The 19691-nt window shown below is 35.7% G+C and overlaps 1 protein-coding gene across 3 annotated transcripts in view; it reads left to right on the forward strand.

Annotated features, from left to right (window-relative positions):
- The first annotated feature begins 4855 nt into the window (after nucleotides 1-4855).
- The window catches only part of LOC124297697 (nucleoredoxin-like), a 68807-nt gene continuing 53971 nt past the window's right edge, over nucleotides 4856-19691 (forward strand). For all 3 annotated transcript variants that reach the window (XM_046748978.1, XM_046748980.1, XM_046748979.1), the window contains exon 1: nucleotides 4856-5301. In XM_046748978.1, the coding sequence (XP_046604934.1) occupies nucleotides 4894-5301 (408 nt within the window). In that variant the 5' untranslated portion in view covers nucleotides 4856-4893. The remainder of the gene's footprint in view (nucleotides 5302-19691) is intronic.

The following is a 19691-nucleotide window of genomic DNA, read 5'->3' on the forward strand; positions in this document are numbered from 1 at the left end:
CATCGTGATCAAAAAAAGCACTTCAGTAAATTTGTCGAAAATAATTTCTTCAGTAGAATGAGTCTTTGTAGAGTGAAATACAACAAATTTATTATATTCCGAACCGTTTCATGAAGCGGTTTGAAACTAAGCATCAGTATCTAAGCTTTGGTTTATGATTTCCGTATTCTCTATTTTTATAAAATGAAAAAGATTTTGACGCCTTTATGAATATAACAATTAAATCAATATACAATACACGACTACCTTGGGATAAAATTAGTGAAAAATATCGATAGTTGGCCAATCAATCTTTCGTTAAGGGGGGGGGGGGGGGGGGGGGGACTTTGGAGAAATCTTGATAGAATTGATGTTTTCGGTTATGGAACGACTAAAAAAAATGTCAAAAATTCTTTCTTGCTAGATTTAGGTTGCGTGTATGGACAAAGAATTTTTAGCAACGGTGTGCCCGAAATCTTCCGCCAAAAATTCCTTACGCGTACATTTTCGTCACTATAGATAAAAAGAAAAATTTTCTGGCCGAATACTACCATAATCTCGAAATCTTGTAGGAAGGGATTGTCGATTTTACCTTTTTTAATATTAACAAAAACAGAACCATCGGTGTATTGTCAAAATTTCGCCAAAGTCACCCCATGAAACGTTGTGCCCCTGATGACACGGACGAAGAGTATAATCGGTTGCCTGTGTTCAATGCTATTTCATTATTTATTTAGCATGGCCGCATAGCGTATGAAACATATTATTCCTAGCTTCATGCAAAATGATTTGGTAGGTCACAAAAAACCTTGGGCGAACAATCAAATGTCTTTTTTCACTATTAAAGAAATTTAATAAATTTGATTCATATAATGTTACTATTGCTGTAAGTAACTATGTTTCAGCTTTTTAAGTAGCCCAAAAATGAATCGATTATTTTCAAAACACAAATTTATAAACACTTTTCTGGAGTTTATTTTGTCTTTGACACAGCAACAAATGAAATGGTACGTATCACAGAAAATTTAGAACAAGTAGTGGGAAGCAGTTTTTTCTCTTTTGTCGCGGTGGAAAACTTTTGGTACAACGTACCTTATAAGGCTACTGAAGTTCTTCAGGTCGGGTTGTGTCGGGTAAAATAGATTACTTTCGGGTCGGGTAATCTAAAATTTCGGGTATTCTGGAATTGTGGAGTTTCCGAAAATTTTGGTCACGACTGTTCTCGCTTCTCCAAAAATACAGGGACTTCTAAAGTGAACAGGGATTTTCAAAAAATCTGAAGGACTATTTCGTAGCCATCTGGAGTTGTGAGTTCTGGAGGTTCTATTCTCAAAAAATCAGAAAAAAGGCTCACTGAAAAATATACTCTCGAATTCTTTCATATCTACTTCATTAGCGCATCATCGTAAAATACAGGACAACTTCTGAATAGTGCCACTCCCAATTCCTTTTATTTTTGTTACACAAATTTATAGCAATAGCTGAAAAACATATTGTATGTTCATTTATTCGCTCATACAATACATAAATTATGGGTCAAAAGGTGAATAAGGTAAAATTTTAAATGTAAACCGTCTTTTATTCGTTAAAAATTGTATAAATAAATCGTATTTCTTAGTTTAATTCATAAATTGTATCTCTTCAATTTGAATGACTAAATACTCTCTCATTTTAATTTCATATGTTTCGATGAAGTTTCGTCATTTTAGATGTTTTGAATGGTTTCACTATGATGATCATTTATCTTTTGGTTACCAGTAGCGTAGATCAGTCGATCTTATTAATGGCGACACGTCCGTTGAAATCATAAATTAATGTTATTTCCTTTTCGAAGATATCTCACAAGGTTTAATGTAGAAATTCATACTGATTTAGTGATTATTTAACTTATGCCTTCATTTAAATGTTTTTTTGTGAGTAAAGTATTATGTAATCATTATCAATGTCAAAATTGTACACAATATAGACGATATTTATAAAGACGAAAATACGTTACGTTGTCAGAGAGAGCCCATCTCTTCGAGGATAGGTGTAAATCTAAGAATGCGGACACCACGTGACGTAAAAATAGAGTCAATTACACTTGAATACTTTTTTTTTGGTTTGAGGCTGGGATATTTAAATCTTTACATAGTCGATCTGAATTTTGTCAATTTAAAATATCAATTTACATCCGCATAAATACCACATAACTTGAATAAGCATTCAGTGCTTTCACAAAATACCCCGAAAATACGCTCTTAAAAATAAAGCAACCAACTATATCGCATATTTATTATACCCTCTCATTGTCAACCATTGAATATACAAGCTGTGCATAAGTATCCTACATCAAGCGACTACGTTTATTATTGTAGGTTTTTTAACTTTGCGTTCATCAAAATTACAGAAATTCAAGGCTTGCAGAGTCGCGGCTATCTGAAATTTATGGGATCTTGTTAGTGTAACTAGTCGAAAAGTAGCTGATTATGTCCGATGATTCAAAACGTCAATTATTCTGATTTTTTTTTATATGTAAAATCAAAGCACTCTGAATAGAAAACAGAAAATAAATTTTTAAACGTTTTTTTTTACCTTTACATTTATTCCAATGGTTTTCTTGAAACGTGGTTTTTCAAAACGATGTACACTCTTAAAGAATGAGTTTTATAGCTTCCTATGAAAACTTGTTTTTTTGGCATTTTCATACTTTTTTTTAACGAAAAACTGTTGAAAAAATAGACTATATTCGATACTTTTTTTCAAACCACCACCATTTTCTCAATTTTAATAAAAAAAAATCTTCGTAGCAAGATGGCGGCTTTCGTACTGATAAATAATATTTTTACGAACTTAGTTTCAGATAATATTTACGAGCATAACCGTGTACACCGTGAGGATTCCTTTTTTTCGAAGACACTTTCGACCGTTAAAAAAATTGTAAAAAAAAAAAATAAAAATAAACGTTTACAAATTTATTTTCTATTTTTTACGAGTCCTTTGATTTGACGTAAAAAATCAGACCGATTAGCGTATTTTAACGAGAATCATCTATTTTTCGACCCGTTACTTGAGCATGATCCCTTAAAATTTGGTATCGACGGTGACTGAGAATACGGAATAAGGATTCACGGCGGCAGAACAAAACTTTGGTAAATCGAAGGAGCAGGGGGAGAACCGTCCTGAATCGCAAGGTTTATTACAAAAGGTATTCAGTCGAGGAAGTAATAAATATCATAGTTGGAAATCACGTGATATACTGAAAATTAACTCGTGATGAGCTAGAAATCAATCAAAATTAGTAGAAATCAATGTTAAGGGGGTATAGAGGTGGACGGCTGAAACATTGGGTAAAATTTGGGAATCAATGTGGAGAGAATCAATTAATTAATTCAATGGGGGTTTGTTATATTCAAAACTATACGAATCAAATTTTATTTACATATTTCTTTATTGTAGTAAAATGATAGAAGGTATTATTGTTGAAAATAATGTCGATCATTTCGCTCAGTAACGCATGTCTTACGGTGCCCGCGATATCTCAAAAACGGTTCAAACAATTTACTTCAAATTGTGAGACCGTATTTTTGGACCCTCTTTGCCATGATCCGATTACTTTCTTTCTGAACAAAATGGCGACCGGTTAAAGTTAAAATTCGATAATTTGTAAAAACTTTGCGATTGTTTAAATTGAATTAACAAAAAATCTGATAATGTTTTGAAAGAAGTGCCAAAGAGGATCGAAAATGCTGTTTCTAAATTAAAAGTAATTCGGTTCAGCTGTTTTTTTTAGATATCATACTTGCACAACAAAACACATCAGCTAACTGAATAGTTGACGTTAAAGTCAGTGACAATGCTTCATATCAATTGGATCTGTTAACAAAATCATGTTACCGGAGCTCGTTTACCATACTCTTGATCGAAACAAACTCGATCGAATCGCATAATTGCTTGATAGTAAGTAATAGGTTCCTAAAATTCATCCACTTTTTCAGCGGTCTACTCTCAAGTATACACAACGAATAACTGAAGTTTAAATTCCGAATTTAAAAAGTTTCGAAAACGTCAAATTCCGAATTTTTTGTGGATAAATTTAAAGTAAAGAAATCAAACTTTGACGAAACATAAAAATTTCGAAAGTACGAAGATGAGAAAATTTTTAAGTCTGAAACATAAAAATTCCGAATGATCGAAGATTTTCAGCTCTGCGAATTTCTGCCTTGGTGAAATTTCACCATTTTGATCATTATTTATTGTGGATTTTCGATATTTTTACATTTGGAATCTTGATCATTCTGATTTTCGGTTTTTCTGTGTTTTTACACCGACTCGTTGAGTACATTACGCTGCGTGGGTATATTTTAATTTTTGGAATTTTTTACTCTGTCGAAACTTTATTTTTCGGAATATTGCATTTCGGAACTTTGAGTCGTCTGCTTTCCGACCATTCGAAACTTTGTTGTTTCGTAAATGTTTGATTTCCCTACTTCAAGTATCGCCAGCAAATAATTCGGAATTAGGCGCTTTCGGAACTTCTCAAATTCGAATCTTCTACCTCGACCGAAATTACCGTTCATTCGATTTCCAAGTGAATAGCTCCGCGGCATCGACGGCGGTTGAAAATGCGGAGTAGGAATTGACGGCGTCGATACACGAACTTTGTCAAGTGGAGAAAGGCGGCGGGGGTTGTGAATAGGGGATGTTTTAAAAAAAATTACGAAAATAAGGTGGAAAAACGTGATACACTTAATGACGCGAGGGCAGAGCAGGCCGGGCGTCCCGACGGGAGTCAGCGCGACGTCGCGTCCCTCTCCCCTCGAGCTTCCGGCGCGTTCCACCCCTCAAGACGACGCGGGCGTCGCGACGCCTCGAGTTCACCCGGACCTCCGCGGCAGTAGTGCGCGGATCACCGTACGGTTGACATAGATTTTGATGGCCACGTGCGCAGGCAGCGCCGTCAGCGAGACGAACACGGGGGCGACGAACTGGCAGCAAAGGGTGTTCGGCCGGCAGCTGGTGCGATGCAACCAGGCGGATTCGGCCCTCTGCGATGTGGGGAAGGTGTTCGTGAACGAGGGAGGCGAGGCCGCATGCGAGACGATCGGTGTCTACTTCAGTTTCATAAACCCGGGCGCGACGTGTGACGACTTTACCAGACAGCTGACCGAGCTTTACGGTTCTGTTAACGCCGCTACCAACACCGCCAAGAAGAGGTTCGAGGTCATCCATGTGGTCCTTTGGAGCAACGTGGCCGACGTCATCGACTTCCAGGAGAGCTTCCAGGGACACGTGGCCGAGCTTCCGTGGCTCGCGTTGCCCAACGACGACTACGAAAGAAAGGTAGGGCTCGCCGAAGCAAAGGGCCGGGTGCGGGGCGAAATTCATAATAGGCAAAAAGACGAATAGTCGAAATTCCGAATAGCTAGAATATCGAATAGTGTTAATTCTGAACAGTCAAAACACTGAAGTGTTGAAATTCCCGATGGTCAGAACAGCGAATAATCCAAATTCCGCACGGTCACGACACTAAATATTAAAAATTCCGAAGGGTCGAAACACCGAACAATCAAAATTCCGAATCGTCAAAACACCGAATAGTCAAAATTCCGAACGGTGAAAACGCTAAACAGCCAAAACTCCGAATGGTCGAGATATGGGATAGTTTAAATTCCGAACGGTTGAAACACTGCATAGTCAAAATTCCGAATGGCCAAAGCCCTGAACGTTACCAATCTTCAAAAAAGCTTTAAAAAAGCATTATCCGCATATATGTATATAAGATTGATAACCTCGAACTTTTGACTATTCGGAAGTTTAACCCGCACCCGCCTTTTTGATTTTATACCTACGAACCAATTATAATTACGATTCCAATTTTATCGGTTTAATGGATCGATTTTAGTGCTAGATCGATTCCATAGAAAATGTTTCTGAGCAAATCGATTGAAAGTCGATCCGAGATATGATCGCTTTGAAAGAATCAAATGTCTCTGTACTAATTGTAAGTGGAAGGTAACGCCGGGCGCTCGTCGCAAGCTCGCTATTTACCGTAAACATATCAATTGCCGAAACGATTCGTGACACGTGTGTACAGCCGACACGATTTACGGTCAGATAATGAGACAACGAAGAATGCCCGCAAACATGCGGGAACCCGAAGTTTGTATGCCGGCTGTTTAATTCATTAGAACGTAAATTAACCGGGCCTAAAACACCGCTGTACTATCATTCTGTCCCTGCAACAGGAAGAATAAATAAAAACATACCCCCTCCCCCTCACCGGTAACGGACACTCGTCACGCAGTGCCCCCTGCACGCCATCTTGCATACACGCCTAATTAGTTGGGGGTTTTTGGGAGCCACCTGCCGTTGCAAGTGGCTTTAACTCTACGTGTTACGTTGCGAAGTAACGTATTTGGTTTGCCACCGACTTGGAAGTCCTGGGAAAGTTAGAACACCTTCAAAGTTATTTCAAAGTTGAAAAATATTGTTTTTTTTTTTTTTTAATCGTTGTTTTAATATTTTAGTTCAACTAACTTCAACCTGTAAGATTGAAATACATTATTCTAGCTCGTTGAAAAGATCATAGTCCAATTACATCAGTCTATATGATTACAAATCGACAATCTCCATTGGTTATGTTTTATAATTAGGAAAATTAAGTATCTGCAGAAGTTTCATTAGTGAATCAAGCAGGAATTTTTCACGACATTTTAAACAGTACAAAAATCATGTTTAGAATTTATAAAACAAAAAAAGAAACACGTAATTGTTGTTGATTATGAAGAAGAGAGAAAAACTGCACGTTTTGGTTTCTGCAGCACTTGTAAAAGTCGGGAAACATTTTGTTCTCAACGTTTTTTCAAGACACGGTGTTTACTTTACAAACTATAATGTGAACTTGTGCGCGACAAAAAAAAAAATCCACGTCATTATCGAAAATCCATTTCACAGACAATTTATGTAAACACTCGAAAAATGATACTGCACTTTTTCAGCGTTGAGAAGAAAAAACCATCGCATAACGTGTGTGCTAACTAAATTTATTAATAATTTCGCGTCATCTGTTGAACTCCACGATTGTTCGATTTCCAGTCTCTCGAGGGGATGCTATTTAATCGAGATGGGCATGACTAACTTCCGTCGCATCGTTTTAAACCTTCGTTCCATAATGTTAATTGATTCTGTTAATCTTTTTATCTTCGTTCACCAAGTGACATGTAAGCGGCAATGAATGCACTTAACTCGAACAAAGAACTCCAAACAGTGAAAATTATACAATGCGGGCTACCCAATTGTCTCAATATACTTCACGAGAATTAGCCTGCACACTGTTTCGTACAAACGATATACTCGAAAGTGTAGTACTTACTGTCCGCCGTGTGTTTAACGGCAATTTCCGTCGGGACCCTCCTAAACTATGCCGCGTATTTTCGTGTACAATTTTATCAGGCAGTACCCAACTCGGGATCACATGTCTGACTCACTCCGACATTATCTGCGCTTCTGTTCACGGCTAGCTTCGTCTGCGCAGGATCCTCGACTTCTCTGCACTTTGCAGCTCCAACTTAACGTGAGGTTATGTTTTCCGACGTGCGGTACCCTCGGTATTTGGAGCTGTGCCAGCATGGATTTAAAAAAAACAAAGTCACCGCTTAGCGCGACCGATGCTCATTCCGCGGAAAAGTTTCAACTGAGCTTTAAATTTTTTATAGATATACCATGGGCGAAGCGTTAGTGGTTTGACTGTAATTGTGAGACATGAAGTGGACCTCCGGTTTGAGATTTTTTTCAATAGGTATATTATGCAAAAGGTTGATATGTGCGAATTTCTGTTTCCTAGTTTTGAGTTGTATTTTTTTTTTTTTTTTAGTTATATTTATTACATACGTCATCGATGAAACAAGAAAATTAAGTCATTATTCTGTCACAATTAATCTAAAAATATCGAATGGTGGATTTACAGTTGGTAACTATTTATCAGCTTTGGGAGATGCTTTTTAAAAAAACGCCAAGAGTGAACCTTTTGACAAGTGATTGGTTTTTGAAAGAGCGAAAATTGTACTTCATATAATTTTGACGAATAAAGAATATCCTCTTTTTCACGTACGCGAAGGGAAAGGATTATTTAAGCCAAGTGATATTCGTTTGATTCAACTAAATGCTATAGTCAAATGCAGCGAACACAATACTTACTTAATTCAACAAAATACTTTTGTCACAGGAAATACTTGTACAAACTCAATATAAAAACTGAATCAAGCCTTTGAATGATCATGCTGTCAATTTATTCATGATAACACGGCGTGGGTTCCTTGCAATAATGTACATTTTGTATGAAGAAAATGTGTGATTGGAAAGACTACAAGTTTGATTGAACGCACCGTAATCGTTTTGTTTCAAAAATATTAAATTTTTGTACCTAACAAATAGAGCATGTTTTAATATATTTCCTGTCGAGTGACGAGTTCAAACGAATTCTTTGTATCACGTCGTTTATAATTCTGTTTACTCATAATTTTGCGGACTTACCCGATATATAATGAGTAAAACCGAAAAACTTATTGTTGCATTTGCTGAAATATAAATTGAACATGTGTCAATAGCTTATATTTATTTGTATCAATATGAATTTTGAGGATTCATAACTTAGTATTATGTTATCTTAGTTTGTAACAGGCTTGACGACAAATTTATCTTACGTCATTCGTATCCGACTTTCTAGAGCCAATTACGCGGTTTTATAACTATCTCTGAAGCTACTTCCATAGCGAGAAAGTTCACCACCTAGTGCCTGTTTAAACCACTGATATACCGACGTTTCTGATGAATATAATCGCTACTTGTTTCAAAGCAAATAGTGATTCTTTTACCGCGTAAAAAAATTAGTGCAATTCATTTAAAAAGTTACCCCAAATAAGCTTCGGTTAGATCAATAAAATATGGCATTAAATTTATGTAAATCTTTGTTGGCTACATTTATGTAGTTATTTCATTTGAAGTATCTAATGGTTTCTGTCAGCGGACATGCGACATGGAGGAACAATACGTAAATTTCAAATGAAACGATGTTTAGTAGACTCAATTTCAGAAACACATCAAAAGGTTTACTCAAATCAATGCTTTACTTGATCGTGACAACAAAGGCTTTTGTAGAATCAAGGAATTCTCTTGGCTAAATCATTTTGACAAACTAACTGAATCAAAATTGTTGAATTGAAGTTATCGAATTGGGAACAAGCGATACTAAATTGAAATGAATAGACTCCGACAAAATTTATTTTGTTGGTTCAAGAATTTCCTTCCCTCTGTGTAACGATCGCATTTCTCGCCGTGAACCAGGAAATAGATAAAAAATCGGAGTAAACCCACCCCTCTTCGGTGAAATTTTTTTTATGGGTTCGTTATCCCCTTAGAATAGCGAAGGGGAATCTGACCCCTGCGATGTTCGTGACGTCACTATCAAAAGTATTTGTGACAAACTCGCGAGGTTGCCATTGAAAATTATTGATCTCCTTCTGCTAATGGACGTTTTATAACAGCAGGCTGAAAATTTCTCTGCATCTTCCTGAATTTCATGCGTATGGAAAGAGTTATCACTTTATCACTCAAAAAATTCACAGTTGATATTTAGTTTAAATTATATTCAGCCGCAACGTATTTCATTGTTACGCCCCCGCCTACCTTTTTCAAAATTTCATTTTATTTAGAATAATTTCTCACGTTGCATGGTCTCACGCAAATATTTTCATTCTTATAAAAACCAGTTCCGCCCCTCTTAGTAAAAATTACGTAGAAATAGATAGTAGTCCCCAATATTATATGACGCAAATGATCAAATAGCGAGCACCATGAACTAAGTGAAAAAACTCTGAGCTACGTACCAGTAGCTCAAGCTGAAAATCTGTCGTTTGTTAAGACGTATTTTTCATCAATAATTAGGACATACCACTTACACCAGAAGCGCCAAATGAAAATAGAGTAATTAGTATACAGTATGAATGTATTTGTGAAAGTTACATTAAGATATCTTTTGTCAATATTTTAATTATGTAAGTAAGAAGACTGAGAACCATTGGATTACCCAGGTGGCGTTCCAGCAGAAAGAGCTGACCCAAAGGTCTAGCTTCGGGTTAATCTTTCACCTCATTGGCAAATTAACGCGCGCATTAATACACAAAGTTGCAACAGCGGGCTCTTGGACCCTGAAGACCAAGAAACCGTGTCTTTCGTCTGTCGATTCGTGAGGTGCGTGGACGTCAATCCGGACTTGTCCTTCCGAGCAGAGTAATGTTGGAAAATCTTAGTTGTGACCGGCCTAAGTCCCGTGCTAATACGTTAACATCGAGCGTTTTGGTTTATACTGTTAATTGAAAAAGACTCACTATCACCTTCGTTTCAACTTTTTTGTTTTGTACTAATTCTCATCATTTTGCAAATAAACACTTTGTGATTATTTCAATTTCCGAAATCAAATCAAGTTCTGCCCCGATTTATTAGAACTGGGTAGTGTTAAACTTTATAGTAAATTACAGAGCAAAGCATGTTATTCTTTGACCACTTTAACGTAGTATTGGTGCCTAGCTACAAGTAATATCCTTTTGGATATTTTGAAAGCAACTCTCTTATTTTCATCTCATCCCGTAATAACGATTTAATGTACAAGAATTGGTGGTTTCATTGCAAATATAAATATAATTTACTTTTAATCCAAACAGTGAGATACAATATTATAACAACTGACCAACTGTAGAATTAACAATCATTCAGCATAGATGTTCTTGGTACCAATTCTGTGTTAATAACATCTTTAATCATCATAATACAACACTTTTAAAAAGGCGAAAACGGTTGAATTTAACTAATTTAATTATACTGGTTAATTTGTTTAGTTTGTTTAATTTATTTAATTTAATTAAATATAAGTTACTTTTAATCTCAACAGAGACATACAGTATTATAATAACTGACGAACTGTAGAATTAATAATCCTTCAGCACAGATGTTCCTGGTACCAATTATGTAGAAATAACATCTTTAATCACCATAATATAAAACTTACAAAACAGCGTAAACGGTTGTATTTAACTATTTCTGCAGCTTCTCTGTATTTGAACATACATTCGTCCGTCAACGTTATCTATGTTTAAATTCACACACTTTAATAGTTATATATTTTTTCGTTTGATTTTAAACCATTTATTTCTCATCGTTGATTTTTATATCCGAATTGTTTGAAGAATACATCTTAACTTTTACCACATTAATTTATTTTAACCATTTATTTTGAACGATCACCCATCCTATATTATTGGAATAAATTGGTCTCAACCATTTAAAGAACTCTCACCGTCATCTATAGGACCGAGAGAACTCGTATCCACATTATCGGCTTATCGAAAGGTAGGTTTTATTAGTTTTTAAATTTTATTCATTGTCGTTACGTGGGAGCAGTTATGATTACACCGGCCCACAAAAAAAAAAGTGGTCTGTACATTTGAACAGACCCACCTATCTTTATGTATTTTGACGCGCTGAATCCGAATCTGGGGTACATTTGGTCCGTACAACCTCAAAATTTTGAGAAAAATGCAAAAAACCGTAAAAAATGGAAAAAACTGCAGTTTTGGTGATAAAAAAAATCTAAATATAAATCATATAAGTTTTACATGTGATTCCATCCGCTGAGTATAAATCTAAAGTTTATTTTGCCTGTAGGCCCTTAAAAATATAAATAAATTCCCGAAAATCCCTAAAAATTGCTATAAATTGTATTTACAGTAATAAAAAAATTGATTAAAGATGATTAAATTTATTTCTCACATATAATTGTGATGCCCTAAATCCAAATAAAAAATTTGTTAATGCGAATCAGTCAGAAATTTACCAAAAATCGTTCAAAAAAGCATAGAAAGATAAGGTAAGAACTTTATCGATTTCGAGCTGTTCTCCGTTTGTGTCGAACTCTTTTGTCTTCAAATGACCTACGCAATGGGTTTCTCTTTCGTTTTTTATTGTCCTTCGTTACTTCTCTCTTCAGCGTCCAGCAAAAATCTGCCATTATGTTGACATTCTACTTCCCTTGATATCGATAAAGCTAGTTCCTTACCTTATCTTTCTATGCTTTTTGAACGATTTTTGGTAAATTTCTGACTGACTCGCATTGACAGATTTTTTATTTGGATTTAGGGCATCACAATTAGATGTGAGAAATAAATTTAATCATGTTTAATCAATTTTTTTATTATTGTAAATACAATTTATGGCAATTTTTAGGGAGTTTTTGCAATTCATTTATATTTTTAAGGGCCTACAGGCAAAATAAACTTTAAATTTATACTCAGCGGATGGAATCACATGTAAAACTTATATGATTTATATTTAGAAATCTTTTTTATCACGAAAACTTCAGTTTTTTCCATTTTTTACGGTTTTTTGCATGTTTCTCAAAATTTTGAGCGTGTACGGACCAAACGGACCTCAGATTCGGATTCAGCGCGTGAAAATACATAAAGTTAGGTGGGTCTGTTCAAATGTACAGACCACTTTTTTATTTATTTTTTTTTTTTTTGTGAGTCGGTGTCATTAATCACCACTGCTCAGTACACGTCTCATTCCCACGTAACACATAATGTTAATCGTTGGAATGATGCCACCGAAAATTATCCATTCACTTTATCGTTGTCTCATTGTTATCAGAAATGATAACGAATGATAATGAAAAGTGAGCTTTCGGATTGTAACGGACGGATAAACGGAATTGTAAATAATATAAAACAAATTTTAATGTCAACGAATATTGTTTATAGTAAGCATTCAGCACGCTGCTTCACGGCTCAATAAATATGTTTGCCGGAGGCATGAAGGCTATAAGAACTACCCCAACAATGCACATAGGAAGTCCGAGAGTGCAAGTAATTTCATCTGACGATGAGTTTACCTGGTTTGGGGTTCCTGTGGTAGTAGTGGGTCTCTATCACCCGAGGGTCAGGTCGTAGGCTGCGCCTTGTTCAACAGAGTTGCTTGTGTGTAGCAGCCAGGTGAACTCAGGTCTTACCGATACCTTATGGTTTGAAACGAAAGAAAAAAACTCAGGTCCCAAAACTTTTTGACTCGTGTTGCATGTACCCACAAACTTCCCGTGTACCTTTACCTTGTATCAAACAACCAAATGGATTCGGTGATTCATATTATATCATATCTTATGACTGCCACTATTACACGGTACAAAAGCAAAACACTACCAAAATCTAAAATGATTTTATTTGCTAATCTGTTAATTGAATGGAAAATACAAGTGCGGTAGCTCGGTCGGCAAAGATAGAACTTTCGAATCATTTTGAGTATATTTTTTCAGATTTTTTTCGGATAGACCTTTAAAGCAATTCGAATATCGCGTGTCGGGAAGGAAGACTGATTATGGGGGACAATGTTTTCAGGTACTTGAGGTGTTCTTCGCTAATAGGGCTATGCCTTGCAGCTTGGACGAACTGACGTTTTCGTTTACCATTTACGAGATTAAATTTTCTATGTGGATTCCGGGTCACGTCTGGACGGACTAGTAAAACGTATTTTTTTCTGGCATTCAATAATTTATAACTAATGAAATGATTCTTGCTTGTAGAAATTGGTAGGAATTTGAAAAACTGGCTTATACTATCCTTTCAAGAGCAATCCGAAAACTTGCATATCATGTTGATTTTCTCGAGCATACCTGCAACTGCATAACCTCAAGAATTTCAAACAATCTTTCAGAATGTCTAACAAAAATATTCGCCATATTTCAATGTTGTTTATATTTCCTTTCCACGACGAATTGTTGTCTGATTGTTTACAGTTATCGAATACACGTGAGAATATTCAGCATCTCTTTATGGCATTTCTTTGAAAGATCAAAGAAGATACTTCCATGCTTAAAACTATAACCATAACCTTTGTTTCTGGCACCGACGTTCGAAATGTTACATCCATAATTCCAAACTATCCTATTTCCGTCAATTTCCATTCGTTTCTTCTTCTTCTAGTTTTTCTAGCGCGTTCTTGGGAATCGCGGTGAATTTACGTGGATGTTCACTCGGAGTGCAGAGAAACGTTTAAATTATTCGAGTCCGAAGATTTATTTTTCTTGGCATGAACCCGTGCGGTTGAGGAATGGAAGAGCCCATAAATTTCATTGGCACCATCCTCTCCGAGTTTTGAGGACACGGCATCACCTATGGCTGAGGTGTACAGAGAAGTGAGCACGGATAAGGCGGGTGTAAACAATGCGGTGAACCCAACCCAACCCAACCCAACCTGACCTAACATAACACAGCTAGTTAAACCCAGCCGATGCGTCCTCAGCGGTACTCCGGATCAGTCGAGAGCATGCGAGTCATTCTGTTTGCTTAGAATGATAGAGGACATAAACCAGTCCGATGTGATCCTCCGCTTCGTTGACGAAGGGACGCAGCCACGCTACTGAAAATTAGGTAGAGCGGCGAAGGCCTCGGGCCTCCGAAAGATCAACCTTAGAACGAAATGAAAGACTGTGCCGCGTTTTCTCCCTGAGCCGTACAATGTGAACGCTACGGTGTTTGCACTCACCTTTTCCTTTACTCTCACAGATTGCCAGCTCAAACTTCGAGAGATTCGCGACGCTGTCTCTACTACTGTTTCACCGTAACTGTATACCACGTAACCTGCGTACTACAGACATGACATTTCGCAGCAGCCGCTTGTCATACATACAGCATGCAGTCCCAGTGAGGGGTAGACCGTCCTCGAAATTGATTGATTGAATATGCTTTACTTATCTCGAATCTACTATTTCTCACACGGAGGTTACATTTTTACATTTCTTACATTCTATGCTTTATTTATCTATGCTTTACTCCATTCATTATTACACTTCTACTTACATTCTTCATTCACTCTTTACATATTCTTTTAGCAGTCTCTTAAACATATCAATATTCCTCACTTCCTTTATTGCTTGTGGTAATTTGTTGTAGTAGTCGAAGCCTGTGTAGGTTATACTTTTTTGCCCTGCATTTGTTTTGCAGTGTTGTATATGTCTGTTTCCTCGTTGTCGGGTGTTATAATCGTGAGTTTCTCCTACCAGCCTCATTTGCTCTCGTAGATAGTTGGGCGTTAGACCCATTTTTATTTTATGTACAAACAAACATTATATTTCATTCTCTGTCGTATATCGAGGAAACACAGCGCATCGAGCATATCCCTCACTCTTGTATACCTATCACATTTCAGTATTGCTCGCATCGCTCGATTTTGTGTTTTTTGTATTATGTCCATCCAATATTTATTTATGTTTAGCATTAACGTATTACAATATTCAAAATGAGGTGGAACGATTGTTTTGTATATGATGACTAGAGTTGGGACTGAGACATATTTATTAAGCCTATACATGAAATTCACCTTTTTTGCTACTTTTTTAACGATGAACATTGCCAACTTGTCAAATCTTAAATGTTTGTCAATTACTACACCTAGATATTTTATCTCTTATACTTCCTCTATCTTCTTTCCTTTTATTTTTATATTACAACAATCATTCATATGCATTTTCCTCGGGTCATGAATTACCATGAACTTCGTTTTATTCGTGTTCAGTCTTAGTGCATTCTTGTTTAACCAATTATTTACATTATTTAAGTCAACATTTAATTTTCTTTCCACTTCACCAACATCATCGTCACTCACATATATTACCGTATCATCAGCCAACATTTTACATTTACAGTATTGGAGTTCTTTCACAATTTCATTAATATATAGTACAAATAGCAGCGGACCAAGTACAGAGCCCTGGGGGACGCCATATCTGGTTTCCTGCTTTGACGCCATAGTAGAATCACCATATTTGACTTGTTGCATTAGATTAGTTCAATACGACTTAAACCATTTAAACACAGCTCCTGTAATTCCATATTGTTCGATTTTTTGCAGTAATATGTTTCGGTCGACTGTTTCGAAAGCTCGTTTAGAATCTAAAAAGACGTCACCAATCACTTGATTTTTATCTATACTTCTTTTCTATGTTATTATTACATTTTGCAGTGCCGTTTCACAAGAGTAACCTTCCCGGAATCTTGACTGTTCATCGCTAAGAATGTTATTACGTTCGATATATTTAACAATTTGATTTTTTACTGCAACTTCTATTACTTACTCATAAATAGGTAGCATCTTTATCGGCCGGTGTTCCTCTGCCTTTATCGTGCTTCTTACCTTCGGTATCGGCACTATTGTTGATGTTTTCCATGTTTCCGGGAAGACTTCATGCATTGATTTATTTATGAGTACCAACATTATTTGCCCCACACTTTCCCATACAATCTGTAGTATTTCTGTGCTGATCCCCTCTTCCGTTCCTGTATTGTTTTTTAGCCTATTTACAATTTTATCAATTTCTTCTTTTCTTACCTCTTTAAAATTTTCAATCTGCCTATCTATAATGTTTGGCAACTGCTTCATATTTTCTCTCCTCTGGTTATCGTCTTGATCATTATCCAGAATTTCTTCTAGAAAACAAAATTTTTGAGCCATAATAGAAGATGGGCTTTCAATAACTTATAGTGAAAATAATTTAAAAACTAATTTTTTTTCGGAAAATAAATCAAAATAACTGAAGTGAAAATAATTTGAAAACTAATTCTTTTTCGGAAAACAAATCAAAATTACTGAAAAAAAATTTGTTTTTAAATTATTTTCACTAGAAGTTATTGAAAGCCCATCTTCTATTATGGCTCAAAAATTTTGTTTTTTAACGTAGAATTTGGTAAATTTTTTTGGATAAAATCAAAAGTGTCCCACTGAACGAAAATCCAGTTTTTCGATTAAAAATGGCCAAAAATGGCCAAAAAAGCATCAAGAAATTTTTTTTTCAATTTTTGTATTTTTTTCAGAAAGAGCATCAAACAATACTTAGAAATTATTGTATTTAATTAGGTTATTTTAATTGTTGTCAGAAACATGAATTTTTTTCGATAATTTCTTCAAAAACCGACAACTCCGGAATGGGAAGAGATAAAGAGCTAAAAATTTAGCTGAGGACTTCTTTCTATATGTATAAAAACATATTAAAAAATCATACAAATCTAAACGGGTCACCGTCGCAACGTCGTTGAATTGACATGGAATGACCCATATCTTTTAATTTGTCGTCATTCTTTTTACCTCCTATTATCGATTTCAAAGTTTTCCACATTCTTTTTGAGTCGGTTTTTACGGCATCAATAGTTTCTTCGTAATATTTTCTTTTATTTTGTCTTGTTTCTGAAACTACTATGTTATCTACGCATTGTTTTATGCAAAGTCCAGTCTTCCTTTAAATTACTGATTGTTGCTTGTTTATACGCTTGGTCTCTACACCCACTTGCTTTCCTAACTACATTAGTAATCCAGGGTTTGTTTTGCCATTTCCTCGGAACTCTCTTTTTTATTTTCGGTGCCACTGCGTTCAGTGATTCCGTTATATCTGTCACCATGTGTACTGCCAATTCGTTTACAGTACTATTATTATTACAATTATATCCAATATAATTTGTTATCATTCGATTAAACTGGTATTCGTGAAAATTTGAGTAGTCACGTCTATAAAATTCCGTTAGTCCATTATCATTATTTTCATTCTTCAGGAGATCCACTTTTATAATCTGGTGGTCAGTAATCTTCGGAATCCAAAGTATTTCGGTAGCAATGTCAAAATTTGATAAAACCAGATCTATTAGCGTTTTCGAACTTTCCGTAATACTAGTGTGTCCGCTTGCATATTGCTTCAGTCCGATACATTTCATGTCCCGTGTCAATCATTTTGAATAGTCGTTTACTTTACTGAGGTTAATGTTAAAATCCCCAACAATTAAAATATGTCCTTTGTCTATCAATTCATCGCATTCTCTAGTTATTTCATCTATAAATTTCCTCACGCTCTGGCTTGGTGATCGGTATACATTACAGATTATTGTGTCGCTATACTTGCCCATTAACTGAACTGAACTTATCCACGTTCTTTTTTCGATACTTTTTGTCGATATTGCTTTATATTGTACGTCCTTGTCGATATAAGTCAATAGACCACCTGTTCTAGTATTGGCAGTATCACATCTGACAACTTCGTAGTTATCCATCTTTATTTCCGCAATGTTTATCTCTTCCGTAATATGGGTCTCGGTTAAACACACTACTTTAAGCTTCAAGTTCGTTACAGTATCCACTATTTCGTCTTTGTTACGCAGGAAACCCTGAGCATTCAAAACCAATATAAATGGTCCAGACTCATACTTTTCACATTTTGTTCGTTGCTATTCGTCGCCGTATACTATGTTTCGTCTTTCTTATTTACTGCTCTTATATATACCTCAGAATTAATATCTGTTGCCTCGTGGTCACAGGGTAAATCGTCGAGATTAAATTTTTCTGTCAATTTGACACAGATTATCCAGATTTTTTCTTCCGATGTACACTCAGCAACATCATGGATGTCGCTGCACCTTCGGCAGATCTTAGCATTTCTACACTGCGTCGAAAAATGATTAAACCCCCAGCAATGGAAACAACGCATCACGCTCACATAATCGTATACCGGGCAATTCTTTCAGCCGACTTTAATCCTTGCTTTTTTGACAAAATGTTTATGTGTTGTTGGATCGACTTCCATGATCATCGTTAAACGATTTTCTATCAACCTCCATTTCGTTTTGCGTACAGACTTTTTTAATAAATATATCGTCATCGAGTCTTGCTTCTTCTTCCATACCTATGATTTTTATTTTCGGTAACTTCTTATTTCGCGCATAGACCTTATATTCCTCTCCTAGATTTTGTTGCCGCCTCCTGTCAGCACCTCCCGATCTTTACTTTTTTCGCATTGCAGTGTGATTTTTCCTTTTGGTCCTTTTATAATATTGTCAATTCCCACTCCGAGCTGCATAATATCAATGTTGTTTTTTATTTTTCCTTCGGTTTCTTTACTAGTTTGTGGTATGACTGGAAGTATCATAATTTCTTCTCGCTTGTTCCTTTTCGCCACTTGCGTGTACGAAGTCTCTGTCATTTTATTTTGTTGATGGGTTATTCTTGTATCGTCATCCGCATTAACTGTAGCATTTTTCACATCCAATTCTTCGTTCATTTTTTGTAATTCTTCCTTTAGTGTATTTATTTCCTCTTTAAAGATTTTTGTCATTTTTCTCACTTCAACTTCTACAATATTTTTTATTATATTTTTTTGATTCACCCTTTATTGTCTCTATCTCCTTTCGAATCACATCTGCGGTTGCGTTCTGAATATCTTCTTTTTAGCGTTGTACTGTTTTTCCATTTTTTATCCTTCTTTTCCCTGTCTATACTATCGATTTTTGATATTTTGCTTCCTTGCATTTTATCATTTGGCGTTGTTTTTCCTTAAAACCTTTTGATAACCTTCAAAAGCATTTAAGGTCTTTGGAAATCATTGGTGGCATTGAGTCCTTGAAATCCCGAGAAATGATCCGAAATCTAGAATGTCTATGAAATCATATTAAATCCCTAAGCTTTTCTGAAATTCTGTCACATCTTGTGAAATCATTTGAAATTTCTGAACGTATTAAAATCACGTGGAATACCTGAAATCCTTAAAATCTGATGAAATCCCTGAGAAAATGTGAACACTTTTGAGTTCACTAGAAATCATCTGGAGTCTCTGAAAGTTTTGCAAACTTGTGAAATCTCATCTTAAATATCTC

The sequence above is a fragment of the Neodiprion virginianus genome, chromosome 2 (genome assembly GCF_021901495.1).
Source record: "Neodiprion virginianus isolate iyNeoVirg1 chromosome 2, iyNeoVirg1.1, whole genome shotgun sequence".
NCBI lineage: Eukaryota > Metazoa > Arthropoda > Insecta > Hymenoptera > Diprionidae > Neodiprion > Neodiprion virginianus.